The sequence below is a fragment of the Erpetoichthys calabaricus genome, chromosome 4 (assembly GCF_900747795.2).
Source record: "Erpetoichthys calabaricus chromosome 4, fErpCal1.3, whole genome shotgun sequence".
Taxonomy (NCBI): domain Eukaryota; kingdom Metazoa; phylum Chordata; class Cladistia; order Polypteriformes; family Polypteridae; genus Erpetoichthys; species Erpetoichthys calabaricus.
In genome coordinates this window covers 187,375,400-187,399,417 of record NC_041397.2, presented here as the reverse complement: position 1 = coordinate 187,399,417, position 24,018 = coordinate 187,375,400, and the positions used below count along the sequence as shown (strand labels likewise).

Sequence of the window (24,018 nt, the reverse complement as noted above, 5' to 3'; positions counted from 1 at the left end):
CTGAGTGGTGGTGGCTGGCCCCTTTTATAGTCCAACCGGAAGTATTCCAGGTGCTTGACCACCTGGTCCCAATTGCACTTCCGGGTGGGGCTGAAGATTTGTCCAGCCGGGCTGTGTAATCCAGGCAGCACCCCCTAGTGGCCACCCCAGCTCCCAACCAGACTGTGGAGGACTCCCATCTCCCATGGAGCCCTGCGGGAGGTTGGGGAATCACCGTCGGCCAGGGAGGCTGCCACCAAGCATCCCGGGAGAGGTATTGAGTTGCCCATGGTTGTTCCCCTGGAATATATGCAGCAGAGGCGTCCTGGCTGGGTCCCCGTCACACTCCCTACTACAGGAATCTTATGTTTTTGGATATAACCTTGAATCTTCATTGCATAGAGGGGGCTGGGTGGTCTCGTGGCCTGGAACCCCTGCAGATTTTATTTTTTTTCTCCAGCTGTCTAGAGTTTTTTTTTTGTATTCTCTGTCCTCCCTGGCCATCGGACCTTACTTTTATTCTATGTTAATTAGTGTTCCCTAATTCTATTTTCTTATTTATTTTGTCTTTTTTCTCTTTCTTCATCATGTAAAGCACTTTGAGCTACATCACTTGTATGAAAATGTGCTATATAAATAAATGTCGTTGTTGTTGTTGGTAACTTGTACTGAGGATTTTTACTTTACTGTCAGGATATAAGAGGATATACAGTATTTTCCAAGCTGAAATAACTTCTATAAAGGTATATTTGAACTAGTAAATGAATCAATATTTGAGGTCACACAAAGTGTTTCTCTGTTTTAGGATGGCTATTTTGAAAATTCGCCAATTCTTTCTAAATAGTTTGTGAAATATCAACAACATATACATTACTGCTTTCCTTGAATAAGAGGCGAACCAAAATTTAAATGAAATCAATTCACTTGGAGCCAAGTTCTTTCATATGGATAGACTAAAAGACAAATATGACAATGACAATTTTAGATGCACCTAAAGATACTAAAAAATACTATGTTTGTCAGGTCTGGAGAAATGTGGAAATGTAATAACCAAAGAAAAAGTTAATAATTTGTTATTGTTAAATGTCATTTTCTCTGTGATGCACTTTAGTAATGTAGTTTTATGCCTACACTTAACCATGAATATGAATGTTGGTCCTGATGTAGAATAAAACAACTTCTGTAAATCAATAAGAATCAGCTTTAGTACTGTAGTACAAATGATTTTATACAGATTTGATATCTGTATCTCATGACAATGGAATCTTACATATATATGAATAGATAGCAGCTATTGAGGTAATAATAATTTTCATTCAGTTAGTCATGAAGCCCTTGGCACATTTAGATTAGTGTATTTGCAATATGTATACCAAGGAGACGGAGTTACAAGTTGGTCAGTGTATTCTGCATGCCAATTATATGTACAATAAGAAAGTTTAGAAATACATTACCTCTGCCCTTGCTTTGTTACAGATTGGAGATTTTGTATTCGTGCGAACTAAAGCTGAAGATGGGGGTGACTGCTATGTGCCTGCTGTTGTCATAGCAACTCCTGTCAGAACTGATATGTCCTACAAATTCTACACTGTTCTGAAATATAACAACAAAAAAGTAAGTCAAAAGTACATTAGTACTGTCAGTAGGTTGAATTATACTGTGTGGAATACAGTTGTAGCAAATTGGTAATATTTTTCTTCTCCACAATTCAAGGGCAAATGGCAGATGTTCAACTCACCTAAATTCAAAAGATAATTACATTTTTAAGAAAATGACATTTGAAAACTGTAGACTTTTCATTGTTAACAAGAGCAAAGCAGAAAAGAAAGATTGGTGTTCTAAAACAAAAATGTTTTGATTTTTGAAGTTTTGATGCAGAAAGTAGAACCTATATTAACCTTATTTTGTATTTGTAGTAGTTGTATTTAGCAGTCTTATTCATAAAGAGCTCCTCTTTAATACTTTAGTGCTTCATCACTGAAAGCAGCAAAGGCAACATCATGGTAGTAAAAGGGGAAAATGGAAGTAAAACTGGAGAGTGACAAAAAATAGAAAATAAGAGTACTTGGTGATTTCTGAGATGTTTAGGCTTCTCCATCTAGTAAACAGATAGAATAACTGAAGAAGGCAAGTTATGTTTTGTTTTTTGTGTGCTATTTTTTGGACCTTTGTCACCTTTAGTCTCCCAATTATTTCCTTCATATTAGGTGTACTTGTTAAAATTACACACCATTTTACGACTTGTTGCCACCTGTGCAGAAGCAGCTATGTATATGTGCTGTAGTTTTCCATCCATCCATCCATCCATATTTTTAAGCCGTTTATCCTGAGCAGAGTCATGAGGAAGCTTTTTAAATGTAAATAACTTGATACCTTTAGTGTACAAGTAGTAGATCCTGAATAAGTCATGGTCAGTGGTAGTGTGTTATGTGCTGCTGGCACGATCCTCACGTCCAACTTATTTTCAGGCTGTACGTGTCAGTGTTCATGTTTCCCTGAAGATGAGTGTTTTGTAATGGAAAGGCTTTTGGGGACAACTCTCCTTAAAACAAATCCCCTTTATCAAATGCACAGATTCTTTTTAATGTGGACCCACACTATAATGTTCAATTGTTGCACACTGTTTGGAGATACAAAGTTTGTAGTTGCAATACACTTGCATCCAGGACTATGGCCCACTGCCTTCTGTCAGTAGTTCCTCCAGACTTTACCCAGATATGACTATCACTGTGGCCTTCCTATTGGGAGTGTGCTCTTTCCCTCAGCCCAATTGACTTAGCTGAGAAGGGAACTTGGTTCTCAGCTCACAGGATTTAATAAGTTTTAATCTATAAGTATTATTTATATAGAAAGTGCCATAAACAAAAACAAAATAAAGTGTGAACACCATTCCACCTGGTACTGCTAGATGTTTAGTTTTCCCAGGTGGCTCATTTCTAGCATTGCTTGAAGTGTCAGCAGTAACTCCAAACATTCTTGGATTTACATTCTCCTTCTTCTCTTTTCTTATATCTCTCTTTCTTCATCTCTATTTTGCCTCTCCCTCTCCTCTCTTCCTATTCTAATTAGGTCTTTTACTGATGTTGTAAATCTCTTTTCTGTTATCCAAAGTGCGTAAAACTAAAAATTATGCTTCCAAAATCAGCTGCTTTAGCTCATGCTTCTAACATCATAAATGGGAGCCAACAGTGTGGGATGCTTATATAACTTAGAAACAGCTTTTGAAACCATACATGAACTATGGTAGTAGCACTGCCTTATATATTTGAAGTAAACTGATTCTTACCTCCTGTTAACAAAAATGTGCATACTTTAGACTAACAGTATAATAGAGCTTATAGTGACTCAGCTTACATATGTTCAATCCAAACCTAAACTGTACCCTGAGCTAATAGATGACCTTAATCTTCAAACTTGAATTATACTAAAGAATTTTAGATAACTCATGTCTCCTTGAAGGAACATTATCAAAAGTAATGACAATTTTTAAATTTGACACTTTTGAAATGTATTGTGGTACCTTTGTAGAGCTCATTAAACAAATATTTATTGATTGTTGTGGTGAGAAGTCAAGCAAAATGACATCTTTTATTGGCTAACTAAAAAGATTGCAATATGCAAGCTTTCGAGGCAACTCATGATTACATCTTGCCTGAAGAAGGGGCCTGAGCTGCCTTGAAAGCTGGCATATTGTAATCTTTCTAGTTAGCCAGTAAAAGGTGTCATTTTACTTGACTTCTCACCACATCCATAATGGCTAACACGGCACAACACCCTAGGACTATTGATTTATGGAAAGTGAACTCTTGTATCTGAAAACTTAAAGTGCAAAAACTGTACGAAAACCAATGACCATATTACGTTATAATCATGACTAGTAGCTCCCTCGTTTGTCTCACACCTGAATAAAAACTTATTTCACATGCCAGAGTTGTGTGTTAATAATTCAATCTAATAAAAGGCTAGCAAAGACATTTCTTTGAAACAACATGGATTGATTTATTTTCTTGTGATGGAGAAAATCCCTGCAGGTGACATACTTGTATACTTTCAGCATATACCGTACATGGAGATATCTGCTTGAGTGCTAGCAGTGTCAGAAAATGGGTAAAGCACTTTAAAGACAAGAGTCAGATCATCGGGGGGGAATCAATTTGGTGTATGTAGAGCAACAATTTGTGATCACAACAAATTCAAACCTGTGGGTGATCAAAAATAAGTCCTTGTTTGCCATTTACTGAAATATGGAAACACATCATGTACTTCAATTTTTCATCAAGGAGTGCAAAGGTAAATGACTACTAGTTATATTATAGATATTATAATACATTTTTTGGTAATTCCAATGTATTCATTTGTTTTTGTTTTAATAAAGCAATATGACAGTGCTGCAAGGAAGAGAGAGAGAGCTTGCTGGTTTGTAAGAAGGTCTTTTGCAACTAGCACCCAGATAAGGACCTGGTTGACAGAATTTTCTGCTAGTAATCCCAAACTTCTGAATTCACCTGCTGCCTCTGCTGTCTCAGTTATGAGTGAGAGTGATGCTTGGAGCTAATTCGTCTAAGACAGATGGCATATACAGTAGAGCCCTGCAGAGAAGCCTTGTACTTATTATCATTCACAAGGGAATTTGTTCAATTTGTGTTGCCTAAACTTTAGAAAAATATTAACAAAATACTGATCATCTTATTGTACATTTAAAGACTGACTCTACTGTGTTTCATGCCACCAAACCAGAAATCAATCTGTAACAGTAAAGACGAAATCTGCAAGTACCTGAATGACTTTGCCCGAATAGGCATTTTATAGTCACTAAATAAAGTGAGGGTATGGAGGCATACTAAACCTTCTTTAGAGAAACCGTTCATTGTGACTTGAATACTTAACAAGCATTTACAAGCTGTATGAGAATCTGACTAGTTGTCTTTGTGTCCATAATGATGTCACAGAAACTGAGGTAGAATGGATTGTATTACCATCTCAAATTATTAAGCTAGTAGCAAAGGTTAATAACAAAAGTAAAAGCAAAAGGACAAGAAACAAAATTCAAATCTTTGGCTGTGATGTAGTCACTCATGCTGTGCTTCTACGGGCTATTCAGGCTCCAACAGTCAGGGTCTCGAAATGAATGTTGATTTCCAGCCTCTACAGGGTTTATATAAAGTTAACACCTAAAGAGAAAGGTCTTCCTGGGCTGGTTTCACAGGTCTTCGTAGTGGTCCTTCTCCACTCTCGAGCTGGTAGAGGAAGAGTGATTCATTTGCGTAACCCACCCTCGTTGTGTCATTTTGCTCTGAACCCCCAACACACTTTCTCATCGTGAGTGTATGTCACACTGCAGAGACATAATAGCAGGGGCATTTGAGACCTGATGTGTGTGTACAAATGTATTTATTGGAAGACATTGTAGAAGTACAGTGTAAGGAGTACCTAATGCCACTCTGGGCTCTTTTTCTAGAATGAGATGTCTCTTTTTTGCCTTTTATTCTTGAACTAAATTACCATTGATCTTGTAGTGATGAGTTTAACACTAGAATTACCAAAGCCTACAAAAGACTTGTAATCCCGGCCCACTTTAAATCCGTTCATACCTCTCCATTCAGCGTCTTTTGTTTTGTAAATGTGTCGATAACTGCAAGAAGCAGTTAGCCTGCTATCCCATTCCCCCCACCGCCACAGAAAGGGAAAAAAGCTCTCCCAGCTCAAGCCTTGTTTATCAGGGAGTGAAGTAGTACCTAGAGCTGTATATGCTAAATAATATATCGTTATTTGGAACACATTCATTTCATGTGTTCCATGTCTACAAAGATCTATGTAAATGTAGAATGACAGGAAATGCAAGAAATGTTGTACACATACCTAAAAGACAAACTTTTTTCATGTTTTAATACTAGCGACAAAATTTTGACATGAAGTGTATAATGTGTTAAGACTGAAGTTCAAATATCGAATAAGTATTGTCACAAAAGGTACAAATATAACAGAACAAGTGCGCTTTTATTCAAGACTATAACCAAAGAAAAAGAAATCGGGTTAGTGTGGTTCGTTTTCGCGACTTCTTTGGTAGTACAGCGGTAAGAGCTGCTGACTCCTATTCAAAGGGTCGAAGTTCGAGCCTTCTCGCATCCCAAAATGAACGTTTTGAGTTGTGAGCTGCTCTTATTATTATTATTATTATACAATAAAAACATACATTTTATTTGAGTCTGTAACAGCCAGTGTAAATGTATGGTACTTGTAAAGGTTAGCATTTTTTTTTATTCAGTTTTGTTCTCTCAGTCACATTCACACTCCCCCCGATCTGACACTGCTGTTTTCAAATAAAGACGTGCTATAAGAGAGGTGAACTCAGATCGGAGATAGAGAACAGAAGCCCTCTCCGCAAGAAACGTCCAGTCACATATAAGAACAATGCAGCTGCACCAAGCGTAAAGGCGAAAGATGGCACCGTTTAAGGTGGGCCAAGTTTTTTTGTAGGCTTAAGTAATTCTAGTGTTAAGGAGTCAAAGGTGAATATCAATTTGCAGAACAGAAAAGGAAGACATGTAAATAGTGGTCTTACATTCCTACGGTGGAGTACCCTTTAGATTAGTCCCCATAAGAAGTGCACAAGACTCAAACATGACAGTCTCTAATAATAATAAAGAATTGTTTATTATCTATGAATTATGGGTGAAGGAAGTTGGTTTAAAATGGAAGTTGCCAAAATAATTTCATTGTTACAGTAGAGTCATAGCTTCTTTGCATTCAGAGAAGCCGATTGAGGTGGTTTGCTTATTTGGTTAGCATATCAAGCTGCACTTTACGTTATATGGGTGGAGACCTTTAGGTTGACACGAAAATGTTGAAGAGATTCCAACTTTCAGTTTGCTTAAATGAGCCAGACTCCAAAGGTCTGTTAGAAAAAGAAGGAATCTTTTAACGATATAAATAATATTTTTCTTTATCTTACCATCTTGGTGTCTTAGTCAACACGTGCAAAAGCAGCACAATGAATATAAATGAATGGATGAGACTTTTTTCAAATTTAATAAGACAAGACCGAATAAAGTCAACCCCATCCAATCCAGTGAAATATAATCAGTTCAAATAATGCTCACCAGCTTGCATTAAGCATATTTCTATGAACTTTTTTCCTTTTCTCCCAACAATCATAAATAATCCCTCCTGTATATTTTATCTCATACACATAGGTGTTTGAGATCACCAAAATACCAACACAATGAGATGTTTGACAGAAATAATTAAAATTCACCAGTAAAATAAAGCACATTTAAAATCTGAAATGCAAACTAAGATGCTAAGATTGCTTTATTCTCAATGCCTTTGAAATTAATTGATTCTGTTATTTTAAATACAATATGTTGCAAATAATGTTCTCCTTAAAAGTCCCTTTTGTGTTTTGCGTGAAACGCTCAATTTCTTTGAATGAAATGAGCTTTACAATATGAAAATAGTTTCAATAATTTTTTCCACTTCAAAATAAAATATGCATTTCCAATTCTGAATCAGGGAGCTGTTGAATGGTTATTCCTTACAAGTGGGGATAATTGCCTTCCACAGAGCGATCTTTGATAAAGGCTTCCAGAACAAATTACATTGATAACAGAAAGTGACTCAGCTTACATATTCAATCGAAACCTAAATTGTACCCTGAGCTAATAGATGACCTTAATCTTCAAATTTAAAAAAGTTTTGTCAAGATAGAAGTAAATCCCAACATAAAAGAAAACAATTTCACTGCTGTAATGTCACATACGTGTACTGTATATACCGTTGGCATATAGTATTGTGCTATAAATTCCAAATGCAAACTAAAAAAGGTGTTATTTGGACTATTTCTATCTATCTATCTATCTATCTATCTATCTATCTATCTATCTATCTATCTATCTATCTATCTATCTATCTATCTATCTATCTATCTATCTATCTATCTATCTATCTATCTATCTATCTATCTATCTATCTATCTATCTATACACTATGTGGCTACTTTATTAGATACACCTGTCTAGAGCCCCCTGTTGTCTACAGAATAGTGTAAATTCTTCAAGGCCATGCATTTGTTTTCTGTACCTCCCATCCCACTAAAAGGAGCTTTATTGGATCGAGATCTGAGGACTGTGAAGGTCACTGGAGTAAATTGTAGTCACTTTCATGTTTTGATGATGGAAGCTCTGTGACATGACACATCCATTTCAGAAGAGGCCATAAAGGGATGCCCATGGTTAGCAATACCACTTAGTCTGGCTTTCAAATGATACTCAGTTGATTTTAAGAGGTCTGCCAAGAAAATATTCAGACCCAGATTAGAGGAGTTTATCTGTATATTGCAGTAGAAATTGAGAGTTGTCAGAACAGGCAACATTTTTCCAATTTTCAGTTGTTCAGTTTTGGTGATTATATGTCTAATGTGTATATATCCATATATCAGTATCAATATTTATGTATACTGGTATTCTTGTAGGAACATTCACTACGCAGTGGACTTATTAAAATCAGCCAGACAAAGTACTCCTATACCTCCCGTTATATAAGAAAATGCCAGATGATTGATCACACAATGTAAGTATTTCCTTCTTAAATACAATGATTTATTATATCCTTTGGAAATATGTTTTTGTACATTTTACTTATTTTGGTATACATGTGTGCACATAAACATTGTTATGTAATATATTAAATTAATTAGGAGTAACCTTTCTGAATTGAAATCCTAGGTCAAGTCATTGTGTATGTGGAGTTTGCATGTTCTCCCCATTTTTATGTGGGTTTTTGGCTCTGTGCACTCCAGTTTTTCACCTACATTCATAAAGACATGCTGGTCAGGATAACAAACAGTTCCACATTATCTCAGACAGCATGTGTATGAATGTATTTGTATGAGTGTGTCACACAAGCTCTGCCTTGTGAGAGCCACTTTTTGACTTGGGCTTGATTCTAGCATAGCAGGCTAAGGCCTCCCTGCAAGCCTGATTTGGATTAAATGGGTTTGAAAATATATGTTACATATGTTAAGCTACATTACAGGAGTTGATTAAAGTATAAAAGACATAAAGAACATACTGTATATGCAGACATTGATGTGGCTGGGATTTAAATCCAGTCTTCCTGGAACTGTAAAGAAAAAAATCACTAACTACGGTGTCAACATGCTGCCACATATTCATTTCTACTGTTATAAAAGGTACAAAGAGATCAGATTTTTGACAACAATAAAATTACACATTATAACATAATGACTCAAAGTGGTAACCCTTTCTTCAGTAAATTCTAATGATAATTCTAAAGTTAAATTTAAGACAGCCAATGGACAGACAAACAAAGAGTGATAACACAAGGACTGGAATAAATGTGAAGACAAAATACTGTATATACTTGTGTATAAGTTGGATCTTGAAACCCGAAGAATCGATCATAAAATCAGACCCCGGCTTACACGCCCATTCAAAAATGCAACACTTAATTTTTTATTTTTTACATGTTCTCGCCTCCTCCAATCTCACATCAGTTTCTCAGACACATGGAATTTTGTTGCAGCAGGTCAGTTACCAATTTCTTTCGCCACTTTAAAAACTTTTAATTTAAAACCAGCTTCATATTTTTTTCTGATCGAACGCTCCATCGCAGATAAGGGATGCTGTTATGATAAAGGTGTATGAAGGTCTGAGATACAAAAAAACACAAAACAGTGCAATCGCCGCTTCGGAATAGTTTGGGTATTACCGTGTGGTCATGTAGACACAATACATAGGAAAAAAAGGTAGTGTGCTCCGTGGTTACTCTCTCAGATGGGCGGTAGCATATCATAATCTCTTGGATCACTACCGTGAGTTTTCTGCATTCGACTTATATGTCCGACATTATAAAATACCAGAAATTATACGGTAAAATCAAGCCCCGACTTATCCGCGAGTATATATACGGTAAATGTTGGCTTCCAGAATCACTTCTTACAGTTCCACATTGGTTTTTTTTCTGTCCTCCATCTCATGATCATCATCATCTTATAATCTCCGACCACTTTTCCTAGTGAATTCTGAGGCGGCAGCAGGCCAAACAGGTCAGTCCAGACTACAGATTCCAGGTATTCCTAGTGAATACCCAGGAGTTCCCCAGCCAGCCAAGATATATAATTCCTCTGGCATGTCATTGTTCTGTTGCAGGGTCTCCGCCCAATGGGACATGTCTGGTAGAAGCTCCAGCGTGAGCCATTCAGGAAGTGTGACATGCCCAAACCACCTCAACTGGCTCCTCCTGATCCAAAGGAACAGCAACTCTATTCTGAAGCTCTCCCAAATTGTTGAGCTTCTCACCTTATCATGGAGTATCAGCCCACACTGACCCTGTGAAGAAACCTCATTTCTTCTGCTTATACTCATGATTTTATTCTTTTGATCATTACTGACAGCTCATAACCATAAATAAGCACAGAGATGTAGACTGAATAGTTAACTGAGAATTTTGTCTTTAAATACGGCTCCGCTTCACCACCATGTACAACAGCACTCCAGAATTGTTGTCACCGCTCCAATCTACTTGTCGATTCATGCTCCCTTCTTCCATCACTTGTGAACAAGTCCATCCCGAGATATCTGAACTCCACCAATAAGGGCAGTTGCCCCCCCCCCCCCCCCCCCCCCCCCCCCCCCCCACCTAGGGAGAGCAATCCTCTCTTTTCCAAGAAAGAACCATGATCATCAGACTTGAAGGAACTGATCCTCATCCCTGCTACTTCACACTCCGCAGCAAATCACTCGAGTATGTCCAAAAAGGACAAAGTCAGATGAGGCAGATTGGACAACATCACTTACATTAAGCAACAATGCTACTTCTGTACACATCCATGATGCAACTTGACATCCTGTCCTTGAAAACACAAGAGCTGGAGAGGTACAAGATACAACCTTGACTGGGTATGACACTCGATAGTGAACAAATTTGACTTAACATCAAATATTCTGACACAGTTTTGAATGCACTCATATGGGGAATGAATAACAGGCAAGTGTTCCAGGGACAACAACTGATCTACTCTTCCACACCCAGGTTGGAATCCACCTTGTTGCCATCATGATATACCCTGAATACATTAAAACCACAAGCTATTAGTAGAAGTTTCCACAACTGAGGTCTTGAAAAAAGTCCATTCAGGCTCAATGTCCCCAACCTCAACCTGCATAAGGGAGAGGCTTTGTCTGAGGTGGGAGTGTGGTGATCTCTCAGGCTAGGACAATTAAGCTGTGTACCTGGTACTATATCATCTGGTATTATGCCCTTAATGGATCTCTTTCTGAGATGTTTTTGACATTTGGAGTGCATACCATCCTATAGTGACACTCTGTTTATCAACACCAGGTTTTATGGTCCTTTTTAGTCTTTCTTTTTCATTAAATGGCTTCCATTGGGCTGTTGCCTTCTTGTTATCTCCCTTTCTTTGCCAAATACAGGCAGTGAGGTTGATTAGTGACTCTAAATTGGCTTGGTGAGTGAATGAGCATGTATGTACTATTATTATGTTTGGGATTGACTCCTGCCTTGTTCCTGCTGCTGCTAAAGCAGAACTAGGCTCCATGCTATAATGCAGTGTTTCTCAATCTTTCTGGTGTCACAACCCACTTTTTTCTATAGTAGTGTCTTTGTGATTTGACTGCAAACATCAGAGCGGGTCCCCTTTGGTGAATCTAGTGTAACTGTCAGAATAGGATGGGGGGGTTATTCGAGCGCTATCATCGGAGCTGTGACCTGCTGTGACCCACCACAATCTACTGTCCTTATAAACAATAGCAACTCACTTGTGGCTGCCCTCAAACCAAAAGTGGGTCGTGACCCAGCGATTAAAAAACAATGCAATATTGTACTAAAAATCTGAGATAACAAAACACATAGATGGGTGATAATTGTTTTTATATTATAGTTTTTTTGCTGCAATAAAATAATGTTCTTATTTTAATTCTATGACTGTTATTTTTAATATATCACATGAGAGCAAACAGAAGATATACAGACATACTATGAGTGGACTTTTAATTCTAAATTGCACTGTTATGGAGTTTTCCATATTCTACTTATGTTGGTGCAGGATGTCTCCTATACCTGTGTTACCTCTCATCTCACAAAAACATGAGATTTGGTTGATTAAAGAGTCTAAATTAGCACAGTATGAGAATTTGAATGAGTGCCTCTTGTGATGGACAGGCACCCAATCCCGTGCAGGTTCATGCTTTATGTCCAATTGCTTCCTGGGCCCTGCACACTTAATTTATGTAAGTGGGCTCAGAAACATGAGTAAATGGTTGTTATATGTGTTTTAAATAAAATTCTTCTAAACACATCTTTTTAACATTGATACTAAAAATAAATGTCACCTGTTGAAATTCAGTATACATATTCTGTAATAAATTCTTTAAAGAAAGCATAAAAATATTTTAGATATTTAATAAAAATCTTTTTTTGCTTTTAAGAATGTTGCACAAATTTGTTTGTTTTGAAAATGGTTCCAATAACAGATTTGTTGCATGCTTGTCTCCATGCCAACAATAGATTTCAACAAAACATTCTCCTCAAGTGGAAGTTATAACAGTTGAATTTGCATACTCCATTAACATGTAAATATATGCACCAATCAACCAAAACATCAGAACTACCTGCCTAATATTGTATAGGTACCTCTCATGCCGCCAAAACAGCTATGACCCATTGAGGCCTGGAATCCACAAGACCTCTGAAGGTGTGCTGAGGTATCTGGCACCAAGACATTAGCAGTATACCCTTTTAAGTCCTGCAAGTTGTGAAGTGTGACCTCCATGGATCAGACTTGTTTTTGGCGCACATCCCACAGATGCTTGAGCAGATTGGGGCCTAGGGAATTTGGAGTCCAAGTCAATACCAAGAACTCTGTATCATGTTCACCAAACCATCTTTTCAGTGTGGCAGGGTGTGGTATCCTGTTGAGAGAGGTTACTGCCATCAGAAAATTCCTTTGCCATGAACCTGTGAATGTGGTCTGCGACAATCTTTAGGTTGATGGTATACGTCAAAGTAACATCCACATGTATGCCAAGCCCCAAGATTTCAAGCTGAACAATGCTCAGTGCATCACACAGCTTCCACCAGCTTGACTTCTTCCCATAGTGCATCCTGCTACCATCTCTTCCCAAGGTAATTGACGTACACACATCTGGCCACCCACATATTCTAAAAGAAATCGTGATCATCAGACAAGGCCACCTTCTTCTATTGCCCTATTGGCCATTTCTGATGCTCATGTGCCCACTGTAGGTTCTTTCGGCAATGGAAAGGGGTCAGCATGGATACTCGGACTGGTCAGAAGCTACAGAACCCAATATGCAGCAAGCTGTGATACACTTTGTGTTCTGACAACTTTCTTTCATGGCCAGCATTAAGTTTTTCTGGAAATTTTTGCTACAGTAGCTATTTTATGTGATTAGCCCAGATGGTCTAGCCTTTTCTCCCCATGTGCATCAATAAGCCTTGGATGCCCATGACTGTGTTGCCGGTTGTCCTTCTTGTTACACTTCTGGTATGTACTAACCACTGCACACTGGGAACACTCCAAAAGACCTGCCATTTTAGAGATGCTCTGACCCAGTTGGCTAGCCATCACAATTTGGCCCAATCAAAGTTGCTCAGATTATTACGCTTGCCCCTTTTTCCTATTTCCAATACATCACCTTCAAAACTGACTGTTCACTTGCTGCATAATATATCCCACACCTTGAGAAGAGTCATTGCAACAACATAATCAATGTTATTCACTTCACTTGTCAGTGGTTTTAATGTTGGGGCTAATTGGTGCATTTTTTAATGTATACTTGAAAGGGGGTGGCACGGTGGTACCGCTGCTGCCCCTCAATAAGCAGACTAGAGTTCACATCCCGGGCTCTCCCTCTATGGAGTGTGAATATTCTTCCAGGGTCTGTGTGGGTTTCCTATGGGTACACCAGTTTCCTCCATGTGATGTACTTGCACCCTGTCCAGGTGTTATGTCTGTGCCTGATGACTGCTGGGATAGGCTCCAGTTGCCCTTTCATCCTGCCTTGGATGAGCAGTGTAAGAAAATGGATGGAAGCGTACTTGATAGATGATCAGCAAGAGTGTGACTTAGCAACAGTTAATATTAGTAAAGAGAATTTTAAAATTCAGTCTTTATTTCAAAGGTAAATCGAATATTATACCATAAACTACACTCTTAAAAATAAATTGCCTGAGCAGTTCTTCAGAGAGATGCCATAGGGGGACCATTTTTGGTTCCAAAAATGTCCATCCACATGAAGGTTCAAGAAAGAACCTTTAATTAATTTAGATCCATTACAGGCTCACTATAGTAAATAACCATGAATAGATGGTAACAGATCTGTAAAATACAAATGTCTCATGATTTGAAAAGGACTCTTGCTGCATACACTATGTACAGTGATACAGGCTAAGTCCGGGTATCCTTAAATCTGTTAGTGTCCTGCTAGGTAGCCTATAATACAGTACATGGAAGGTTTTTTTTTTTTTTTTTTTTTTTTTTTTTTTTTTAGATATTCGGAAGTTTTTCAAAGCACTAAAGACCAATTTCATATGCAATCAACTCTTCCTAGAATGAAATGGTGCTTTTCCAAACAATAGGTCTACGAGAAACCACACAACCCAGTAACAAACCATAAAATGCCGTTAAAGAACCATTATTTTTAAGAAAGTGCACTGTACTATACTAGATGTGGTGATGCATAGCTTAACATTACTTTCTTGAACCCAGTTAGTCCAAATCAAAGTCATCGTAGAACCACAGTAGATTGCAGCAACAAGACAAGATGGACACCCAAAGAATCACATGGCTTGCCCAAACACACCCATGGTCACATTCATATGGGGTCAATTTAGAATCACAAATTTACCTGACATACATTTCAATGGGGGTGTGAGAGAAGAACTAGAATATCAGAAAAAAAACATGCAGAGCCAAGGAGAACATAGCAACAGATTACAAATGGGCATGGGATTCAAATCCTGGATGTGTTAGGCGGTGATGCTAACAAATGCACCATCATGCCATTCAATGCAGCATGCTATTTGGCCTAATTCACTTGTTAAAATGAGTTTACTTTTGCAGTCTCGCTGTTAGCGTAATGCTCATGATTAGATTAGACTTGATTGTGTTTGAACATTAATTCAATTGGTTGTGTCTGTTATAACTAAACTTTAAAATATCGTAATGAAAGACATATACTCAGTTTTAACAATATGCATGGAATCTTGCACTTCTTTTTAAAGCTCAACCAGCCTAACTGATGAAGTTGCAACTAATTGTAATGTAACTTTTTTTTATTATGCTTTGCTTGACAGGATATTATTCTAAAACTGAGTTTACTTTGCAAAGGATGAGTAAGATCATGAAGCATCTGATGCAGCTTTTCTTGATAAGACCTGCATATACTATAGCTGTTCCACAGACATTTAATCAATCCCCATAACTCTTGTCTCTAATTTAAAAATGCAGAGCACTTTAACTAGATCTTTACTGGCTGTGTTTCCAGAAACCGAGGTTAGGACCAAAGGGCAGAACCCTATGATACAAAAGGGTAGAACTTTTGTAAAATGCAGCAGTTAACATTAAAGCCATATTAAGTGCCTTAAATATGTACATTATTATAAGTTTTTTCCTACTTGTTTGTTTTGTTAATGTTTACATTATTTTTTTCAGTCCAAGTGTACAGTTTATTAGTCCAGTTCCTAAATTGGTTGAACGGCAACATACAAGAGACATTTGTTCAGATGAAGAGGAAAACAGTAACAAGAAAGTAGACCGGCAAAGAAGAAAGAAGGCAAGCCGAAGCTCTAAATATTCAGACGGTGTTTCAGCGTCCAGCCAAAGCAAAGAGAGCTCCTCAAGTGATGAAGGTAAATATACATGTTCTTATTCATAATAATTAGTTTTTTGTGAAATTTGAAAAGAAACTATGATCAAAAATATTTTACTGAATTCCTTGCTGGGGGCAACACAGCAACCCTGTTTATTGTAAATAAGAAAATGCTAAAAAGTGCCTTTCAGTAAAGAAATGTCTCTGCAGACGCAAAACTGAAATTAGACTCCCTGTGATGGCAGCACTTCAGGCAGGATGATGCGGGTCCAGGTGGATGGACCCCACAAGTGACATCAGACGGAGGAAGGGAAGAGGTGCTAGTACAATTCACAAATAGAAGGCAGATGAAATATGAAACACATCCAGACCATTAGTCGACACATACTGACTGGAGAGCGTCTAGGCAACAATGCAGTCTGTCAGGATGTGGAGACAGTGGGAAAGCTACATAAGAGACCTGGCTCTTTAAAAGCTGTGGATGGTTTAAAAGGGCACTGTGGCTTGGTGGGACTTTGTAGTAGATACATGTGACCCAGGAAATAATTATATAGCAAAAGCCATTGGGCACTCCGAGCTCTAGTGAGTTTACAGTTGGGAGGTGAGTGAGGGCAACTCACAAAATGAAGAAGGAACACAGGTGAACATGAACAGAGACAGACAAATGGGATGAGAGGTGTTATAATGGAAAACTTCTGCGCATGCTGAACTGCAACAACTCATAGAGGTGGCCCAGAAAGAGTGCATGGTTACTGGTTTTTAAGTTTTCCTTCTTGTGTGCCTATTCTACTAGCAAAGCTCTTTTCTTTATCCTCTGGTATTTACTTGGCATGACCTTAGGATTAGAATCTCCACAATAACCTCTCATTAATTTCATCCAGCTATCCTGAATTAAATTATACAAATAGAATCTAACTAGTGTTTCTCTCCTGCACTGATGCCATTTTTAGGTGAAAAGTCTCATTCTGAAAGCAAAGGTGAAATGATTACTGAACCAGTGCTGACTACTACAATAGAAGCATCATTCCATGATCAACCTGCTGAAAACGTCTCAAGGCCGGGATCATCTCTCTCTGACAGAATCCCTACTCCTGTTTCCTCTGAGCACTCGACTGTAACCAACTCCAGAGTAGCAACACCTGTCGAGACACCTGAGAGCTCCAATATGACAAACAAGAAACCTGAGGATTTGACTAGTCAACTGCAAAATGCCATCACTGAGCAGAGGAGTCATCAGGAGGTTTGAACCCATCTATTTCTGAACAAACTTTTTCTCCATAATATCACTTATGTTTTTCTTAACTGTCCTTCAATGTAATTTTAATACCAAAATCTTATATGTAAATATTTAGTAAAATTCTTGCTTAGACCTAAAAACATCATGTCTATAAACAAGTTTTTTATACTGTAAATTTTCAGTAATGGTTATTTTGCACACCACTGAATAACCACATCAGATTTAATATTTAATATTCCCTATGCCTGAAATACCTGATTTTTATAATTTCTTTAAAGACAAAAACAATCTCTCTATTATAAAAAAAAAATCTTGGGATGAGACGAGACTTTTTTTTCGGCGAAAGAGACGTGATCTTTTGAAGACAGACAGACAGACACTTTCACGTCCCGTGAGATGGTCAAGTCACGCCCTACTTACAACCATTTTCAAACAAGACCACAGTCATGTAACCACTCAGTTGTTGTAATGCTTTTGGCAGACACACTTCCTGTGCTCTCAGCTCTTAAAAAATGTATGCGTTCTAGATGACACGTCAACTGATAATATGTGTATCTTTCTTATATGGAGAAGATAAAAAAAATATATGGCTTCTGTGGTTGCTCTCACATGATGTTTAAAATTAACTTTTGAATTTCATAGGTAGATTAAGAAACACAATATTTAAATGTATCTATAATTTATTAACATTAGTTTATTATACCTAATGTAAGCTTGGGTTACACTTTGTTTTATATTAATAACATTTTCCTGTTTGGTGTGTAAAATTTCAGCAAATACAAAAATATGTGAAGGAACTTCTGAACTTGGGACTCCAAGAGCATTCAGGTTTAGCAGATCAGAATGCTCAGATATCCATCCAGCAAAGTAAGATTCTGGAAAAAATAAAGGAGCTGTGCTACATTGCAGGCATGTCTGATGAAAGAAAAAAACATGGTAAGGGAAACTGTTTTATCTTCTTTTACATTGCTGATTTGCATGATATTTACTGTTATACTGATACATTCCTGAGAACATTGAAGTGGATTTCAGTTTTGAGGGGTTGGCTGTAATTAAAGATTTATAAGTTGCTTAACATAAATGAATTACTAGTTAGTTATATATGCAATACCACATCACATTCAAATAAAATCTGATGGATTCTTTGCTTGCCCAGGTTCCAGTCATTTACTACTTATAACTAGACACCAAATCTTTTATTGTAACAATTGAACTGTCCTGTGGTATGTTTGCATACTATACATCTCAATATATATATAAAATGACAAACTGTCTGTGGCAGGCATAACATAGTAATAGTAATTATAACACGTTATTAATACATTAAGTATTCTTAGTTTAAAGTATCTTGTAAGAATTGTATATTTCTCACAGATATAGGAACCTTATGTATTTGCTTTACATATTTAACTTTAACAGAGTGTTTACTCATTGGCACTGTAGATATATAAAGCAAATCACACAATTAACAACAACAACAATTTATCTCTTGTATAGCCCAAAATCACACAAGGAATGGCTCAGTGAGATTTAACAGAAACCCCCTTCCAGGTATGTTGGGTGTGTAACGATTGTCAAAAATACATCACACAAAACAGAGCTAGATAGCCAATTGTCATTGTCACAATACAATATTACAAACTAAAAGGCAAAATTCAAGAATTATACCACCACAGATTATACCACTCTCTAAATACAGAACTATCACAGATGAGGATACAAATTTGTTCAAATGCATCAAAACAAAGTAAAAACTAATTAACATAAATGAAAAACAACAGTATCTGTCCATCAGTTAATTGTAGTACCCCAACCAGATTGCAGTCAGATAAGCCAGTCACAGTCCAGGAGACCTCAGCCAACTAGCTGCCTCCCAACTGCTGGCCATTCTACAGCTGAGTCAGTGCAATCTCTTGAAAGGGCCCTTTTACTCAGATGGTTCCAGTGCTCCTTTATTAGAAGTGCCTTTTCTAGGCAAGCAAACAACTTGGCAGTAGGGCAGTGGCACCAAGTGTCACATGTGAGTACTGAGAAGAGAAGCTGAGTAGGCGAGCTTTTAGTAACAGCTTATAACTATCATATTACTTAAATTTTAATATTAATTACTAACAACAGCAATGCAGTCTGTACAGTTAATCAGCAGCTCTAGTCAGGATATGCTAAACTGAAGTAGTGAGTCTTCAGCCGGGATTTAAAAGCTGAGACCGAAGGGGCATCTCTTATAGTAGCAGGCAGGCCATTCCATAGTTTAGGGGCCCTGTAACTAAAAGCTCGACCTCCCACTGTTATTTTATTAATCCTTGGAATTATAAGCAGACCGGCATCTTGAAATCTTAATGTGCGCTCTGGTTTGTAAGTCTTGATAAGTTCAGACAAGTAAGCCGGACCTTGGCCATTTAAGGCTTTATATGTTAAAAGGAGGATTTTCACTACATTAGAGAAATTTGGGTTTGGCCCGAACATTTGTGCATGGATCAAACTTCTGTTTACCAATCCAGAAGCTTCAGTTTGTATTAACAACATTTATTCAGACTACTTTAAACTAGAACGTGGTACCAGACAAGGATGCCCCTTGTCACCACTGCTATTTGCAATTGCCATTGAACCACTGGCAGTTCACTGTTGAAATACTTATCAGATAAAGGGGATTATCAGAGAAGGACTTGAACAGAAAATGTCTCTATATGCAGATGATATGGTACTGTATATATCAAACCCACAAAATACTGTGCCTGTAGTCTTAATAGCACTTACAGAATTTCAAAAGACCTCTGGTCTCAGAATTAAGTTGAATAAAAGTGTGCTCTTTCCAGTGAATTCTCAAGCATACAATATTAGATTGGACACCTTCCATTTTATTATTGCAGATCAGTTTAAATACATAGGAGTAAATATCACAAGTAAACATAAAGCTCTTTATCAACAAAATTTCGCCGTCTGTATGGAAAAAATTAAGCAAGACTTGCATAAATAGTCAACCCTTCATCTCACTCTAGCTGGAAGAATTAACATTGTTAAGATGAATATCCTTCCTAAGCTTCTTGTTTTATTTCAAAACATTCCAATATATATCAATAAATCATTTATTAAGCAATTAGATTCAACTATAACCTCATTTATTTGGAACTTAAAACATCCATGTATCTAAAGAGCAACCCTACAAAGACCTAAGGCAGAAAGGCAGAAGGTGGCATGCCCCTACCTAACTTTCAGTTTTATTACTGGGCAGCAAACATAAAAGCTATAAAAATCTGGACACAAATAGATGAACATACACAGGCTTGGTCTGCAATAGAAATAAAATCCTGCAGTACTTCTTTATATTCCCTACTTTGTGCCCCAGTTAATGCAAGTTATCGCCAATATACTAACAACCCAATTGTGCTTCACTCACTCAGAATATGGAACCAATGTAGAAAGCATTTTAAGATGGAGAATCTTTTATCTGTGGCACCTCTGCATGAGAACCACCTTTTTCAACCCTCACAGTCATATGCAGTTTTTAATATCTGGAAAAATTTGGGGATTAAATTCATTAGAGATCTTTATATAGACAACATCTTTGCATCCTATGGACAATTACATTCCAAATTTAACTTTCCAGTAACACATTTCTTTCACTATCTTCAAATTAAAAACTTTATTAAACAGAACCTGCCCGATTTTCCTCATCTCGCACCTTCCTCTATGCTGGAAAAATATTGCTCAGTTTCGAGGACTCAGACAGCATTTCTGCAATATATAAAATTATTTTACAGTCTCTCCCTTTCAAAGATCCAAGAGGACAATGGGAAAAGGAACTCTCACTCAACATATCAGAAAAGGAGTGGAAGGGAGCAATACAGAGAATTCACTTGAGCTCCATATGCACAAGCCATACAATTATTCAACTCAAAATTATATATCAAGCACATCTGTCTCACTTAAAACTGTCCAAAATGTTTCCAGAGCAAGATCCAACCTGCGAACGTTGCAATCAAGTTCCAGCCTCACTGGGTCACAAGTTTTGGGCCTGTTCCAAATTTACATCATTCTGGACAAACATTTTTAAGTGCCTTTCAGACAGCCTTGGTGTCACAATCCCTCCTAACCCATTAACAGCTATGTTTGGTGTTCTTCCAGATGGGCTTAAAGTTGAGAAGGACAAACAAACTGTGATTGCCTTCACTACACTATTGGCACGCAAACTTATTTTGCTAAACTGGAAGAATCCTAAATCTCCTCTTTTAAGTCACTGGGTGACTGATGTTTTATATTATTTGAAATTGGAAAAAATCAAATTCTCAGTTACAGGATCTGTACAGAACTTTTTCAAAACCTGGTAGGATCTTATTAATAATATATTAGAATAGCCTCTTAGAGCACTGAGGAAGTAGATTCTCTTCCCATTTATTTTTCTTCTCCACTTATCTTTATCCGTCTATTAAACTCATCAAGTTATTTATTTTTACTAGCTTTAAGTTTTACTCTGTTGGCCGTGCTCTCTTTCTCAGGGGCGGGGGTTGATTTGTCTTCAATCCTATTTTTTGTAAAAATGTATGTATTTGTATGGAATGATGACAATAAAATCAATAAAATTTAAAAAAAAAAAAAGGAGGATTTTGAAATCTGCCCTAAACTTAACTGGTGCCGGCAGCAGCATTTTGAATTAACTGAAAGTTAAATATAAAGAACAATTTGAGCAGACCATGAACATGCATGAATTAATGGTAACACTTTATAATAACATTCATTAGTACAGCATTAACAAGCATTATGTAATGTTTAATATGAGTTCATGTTCATTTAAATAGTTATAAATGTCATTAAATGATAATTCATGCATTAGGTAATATACTTTTAGACATTTACAAATTATTTAACAGATGGCTAGTAGGGCATTTTTTTATCATTTGTTTGCACATTACTCACGTTGAGACTGCATTCACTAATGTCTAGCTGAGTAGTGACAAATATCTTTAAATATTCGTTACACATGTTTTATTTATCATATGTGAGTGTGTTGTTCATGAGTTCTACAGTCTGTAAAACTGGCTATTTCGTGTTCTGGCCTGCATGTAACATTGTAAGAACTTGTACTGATTTTCACACTTGTTTTAATGATTTATTCATTAGTGGTAATGTTTTTGCAGTACCCAATCTAAAGTTGAAACTCTTCATGCATTATACAGATTTACACATGTTTATAAAACATTTATTCATTAGTTGTGGAGGTTTTTGCAGTACAGTACCTAATATAAAGTTGCAAGTATTCATGCATTATAAAGGTGAGTAAACGGATAATTAATACATTAATGAACACTGGGCTTCAACATGACTAGGTCTGTGCCCTGCTGAAGAAAGCAATGTGATGTAAGGAGTAGTTTGTTGAACAGTTTAATTTTTATTCTTGTAACAGAAATTAATGTCAGGAATAATTCTGTTTGAATCAAAACATCATGTTTATTGTCTTAATAACAGTTTTATTATAAAACATTACATTACTGTGGTAATTATTTTTAACAATGATATTTTATAGCTTTTCCTTAATCTTAAATATTTTTTTCAATTTATCAAAATTGAAAGGAACAGCAAATGCAATTTAAAAAAATCTTTCAATATTTCATCTTTCCTAAAAATATTTAACATTTGTACCAACACACAAACACATGCATTCACAAATAGAAAACACAAAATTATTGTTAATTAATAATAAGTATTATTACTCAGGCGATGTTGGATCAAATTTTACTAATCTGTGAAATACTAAACAAGCAAAAGAAATTTTTTATCAAAAACGTACAGAATATGTTAGTTTAAGAATGAATAAGCTAATTCCTAGACAATTAGAACAAAGATACTGGTGCATTTAATCGTTATTTGTATTGGCTGAAAATGTCATGAAATAATCTACTCAATGATCCATTATACAGTATAATACAGAATGCATTAGCTAATGTATGATTTATCATTTAATGACATTTATAACTATTTGAATGAACACGAACTCATAATCTGTTAAACATCACATAATGCTTTATTAATGAAAGTTATTATAAAGTGTTACTGAATTAATTACTCAGTATTTTGCATATTTAGAAAACCCCTTAATTTTCAACATTTTTAAGATGGCAAAATCATGTTTTGGACAATTTTGAAATGTGAGCTTTAAATGACATGCTAGTGTCAGAGATGACTCCTAGATTGCAGGCTGATTCAGTAAAACTAACGGCGATTGCAGCTGAGTTAAATGATGACAAAATATTGTTACGATCAGCATCATTCCCTCCAATAATCAACATCTCTGTTTTATCTGTGTTTAAAGATAAGTAGTTCTTATTCATGTAATAAAGGACAACATCTAAAAAAATATCATTTGGTCTAAAAGAAAGATAAAACTGGGTGTCATCTGCGTATTAGTAAAAATTAACGTTATGTTTTCTAATGATAATTATTAAAAGATACACTTAACATATGGACTAAACTTCATTTGACAAACACTATACATAACCACTAGACAATTTATTTTTATATAAAACAATAAAACATCCCACACCCATCTGGGCCCAAGCATGACATAGCAGTGTTTACGTGTGTCAACATTGCTCATGTCATACAGCATCCTCAGGAATACATTTCACAAAGTCGTAAAGTAGTAAACCGTCCAGCGTCCATCCATGCCCAGACGTAATATTACAGCAGTCATCCTGTGTCACAACAATATAAAACAATAGTTTCTCTGAATTAATCTAATCTCCTTGGAAACTGATAAAACCCAAAATTAAATCTTCAAATATACAGTTTATATTCAAAAAGTTTATAAAATGCATGAAATGAATCAATAGCTCCTTATCATTTGCATCATTGGACGCCTGGATTGTGTCTTGCTAATAAATAAAGAAGATAGTTTACCAAAAATTGTATACAAAGAAATCAATAGTCTTTAGAATC

General features: G+C 36.5%; 1 protein-coding gene across 1 annotated transcript in view; it reads left to right on the top strand.

The window, feature by feature from the left end:
- LOC114651175 (von Willebrand factor A domain-containing protein 3B-like) overlaps window positions 1-24,018 on the top strand; it is a 257,875-nt gene that overhangs the window by 169,828 nt on the left and 64,029 nt on the right. The window contains exons 26-30 of the mRNA XM_028801128.2: window positions 1,456-1,593; window positions 8,450-8,547; window positions 15,695-15,891; window positions 16,802-17,091; window positions 17,862-18,024. Coding sequence (XP_028656961.1) covers window positions 1,456-1,593; window positions 8,450-8,547; window positions 15,695-15,891; window positions 16,802-17,091; window positions 17,862-18,024 — 886 coding nt within the window. The remainder of the gene's footprint in view (window positions 1-1,455; window positions 1,594-8,449; window positions 8,548-15,694; window positions 15,892-16,801; window positions 17,092-17,861; window positions 18,025-24,018) is intronic.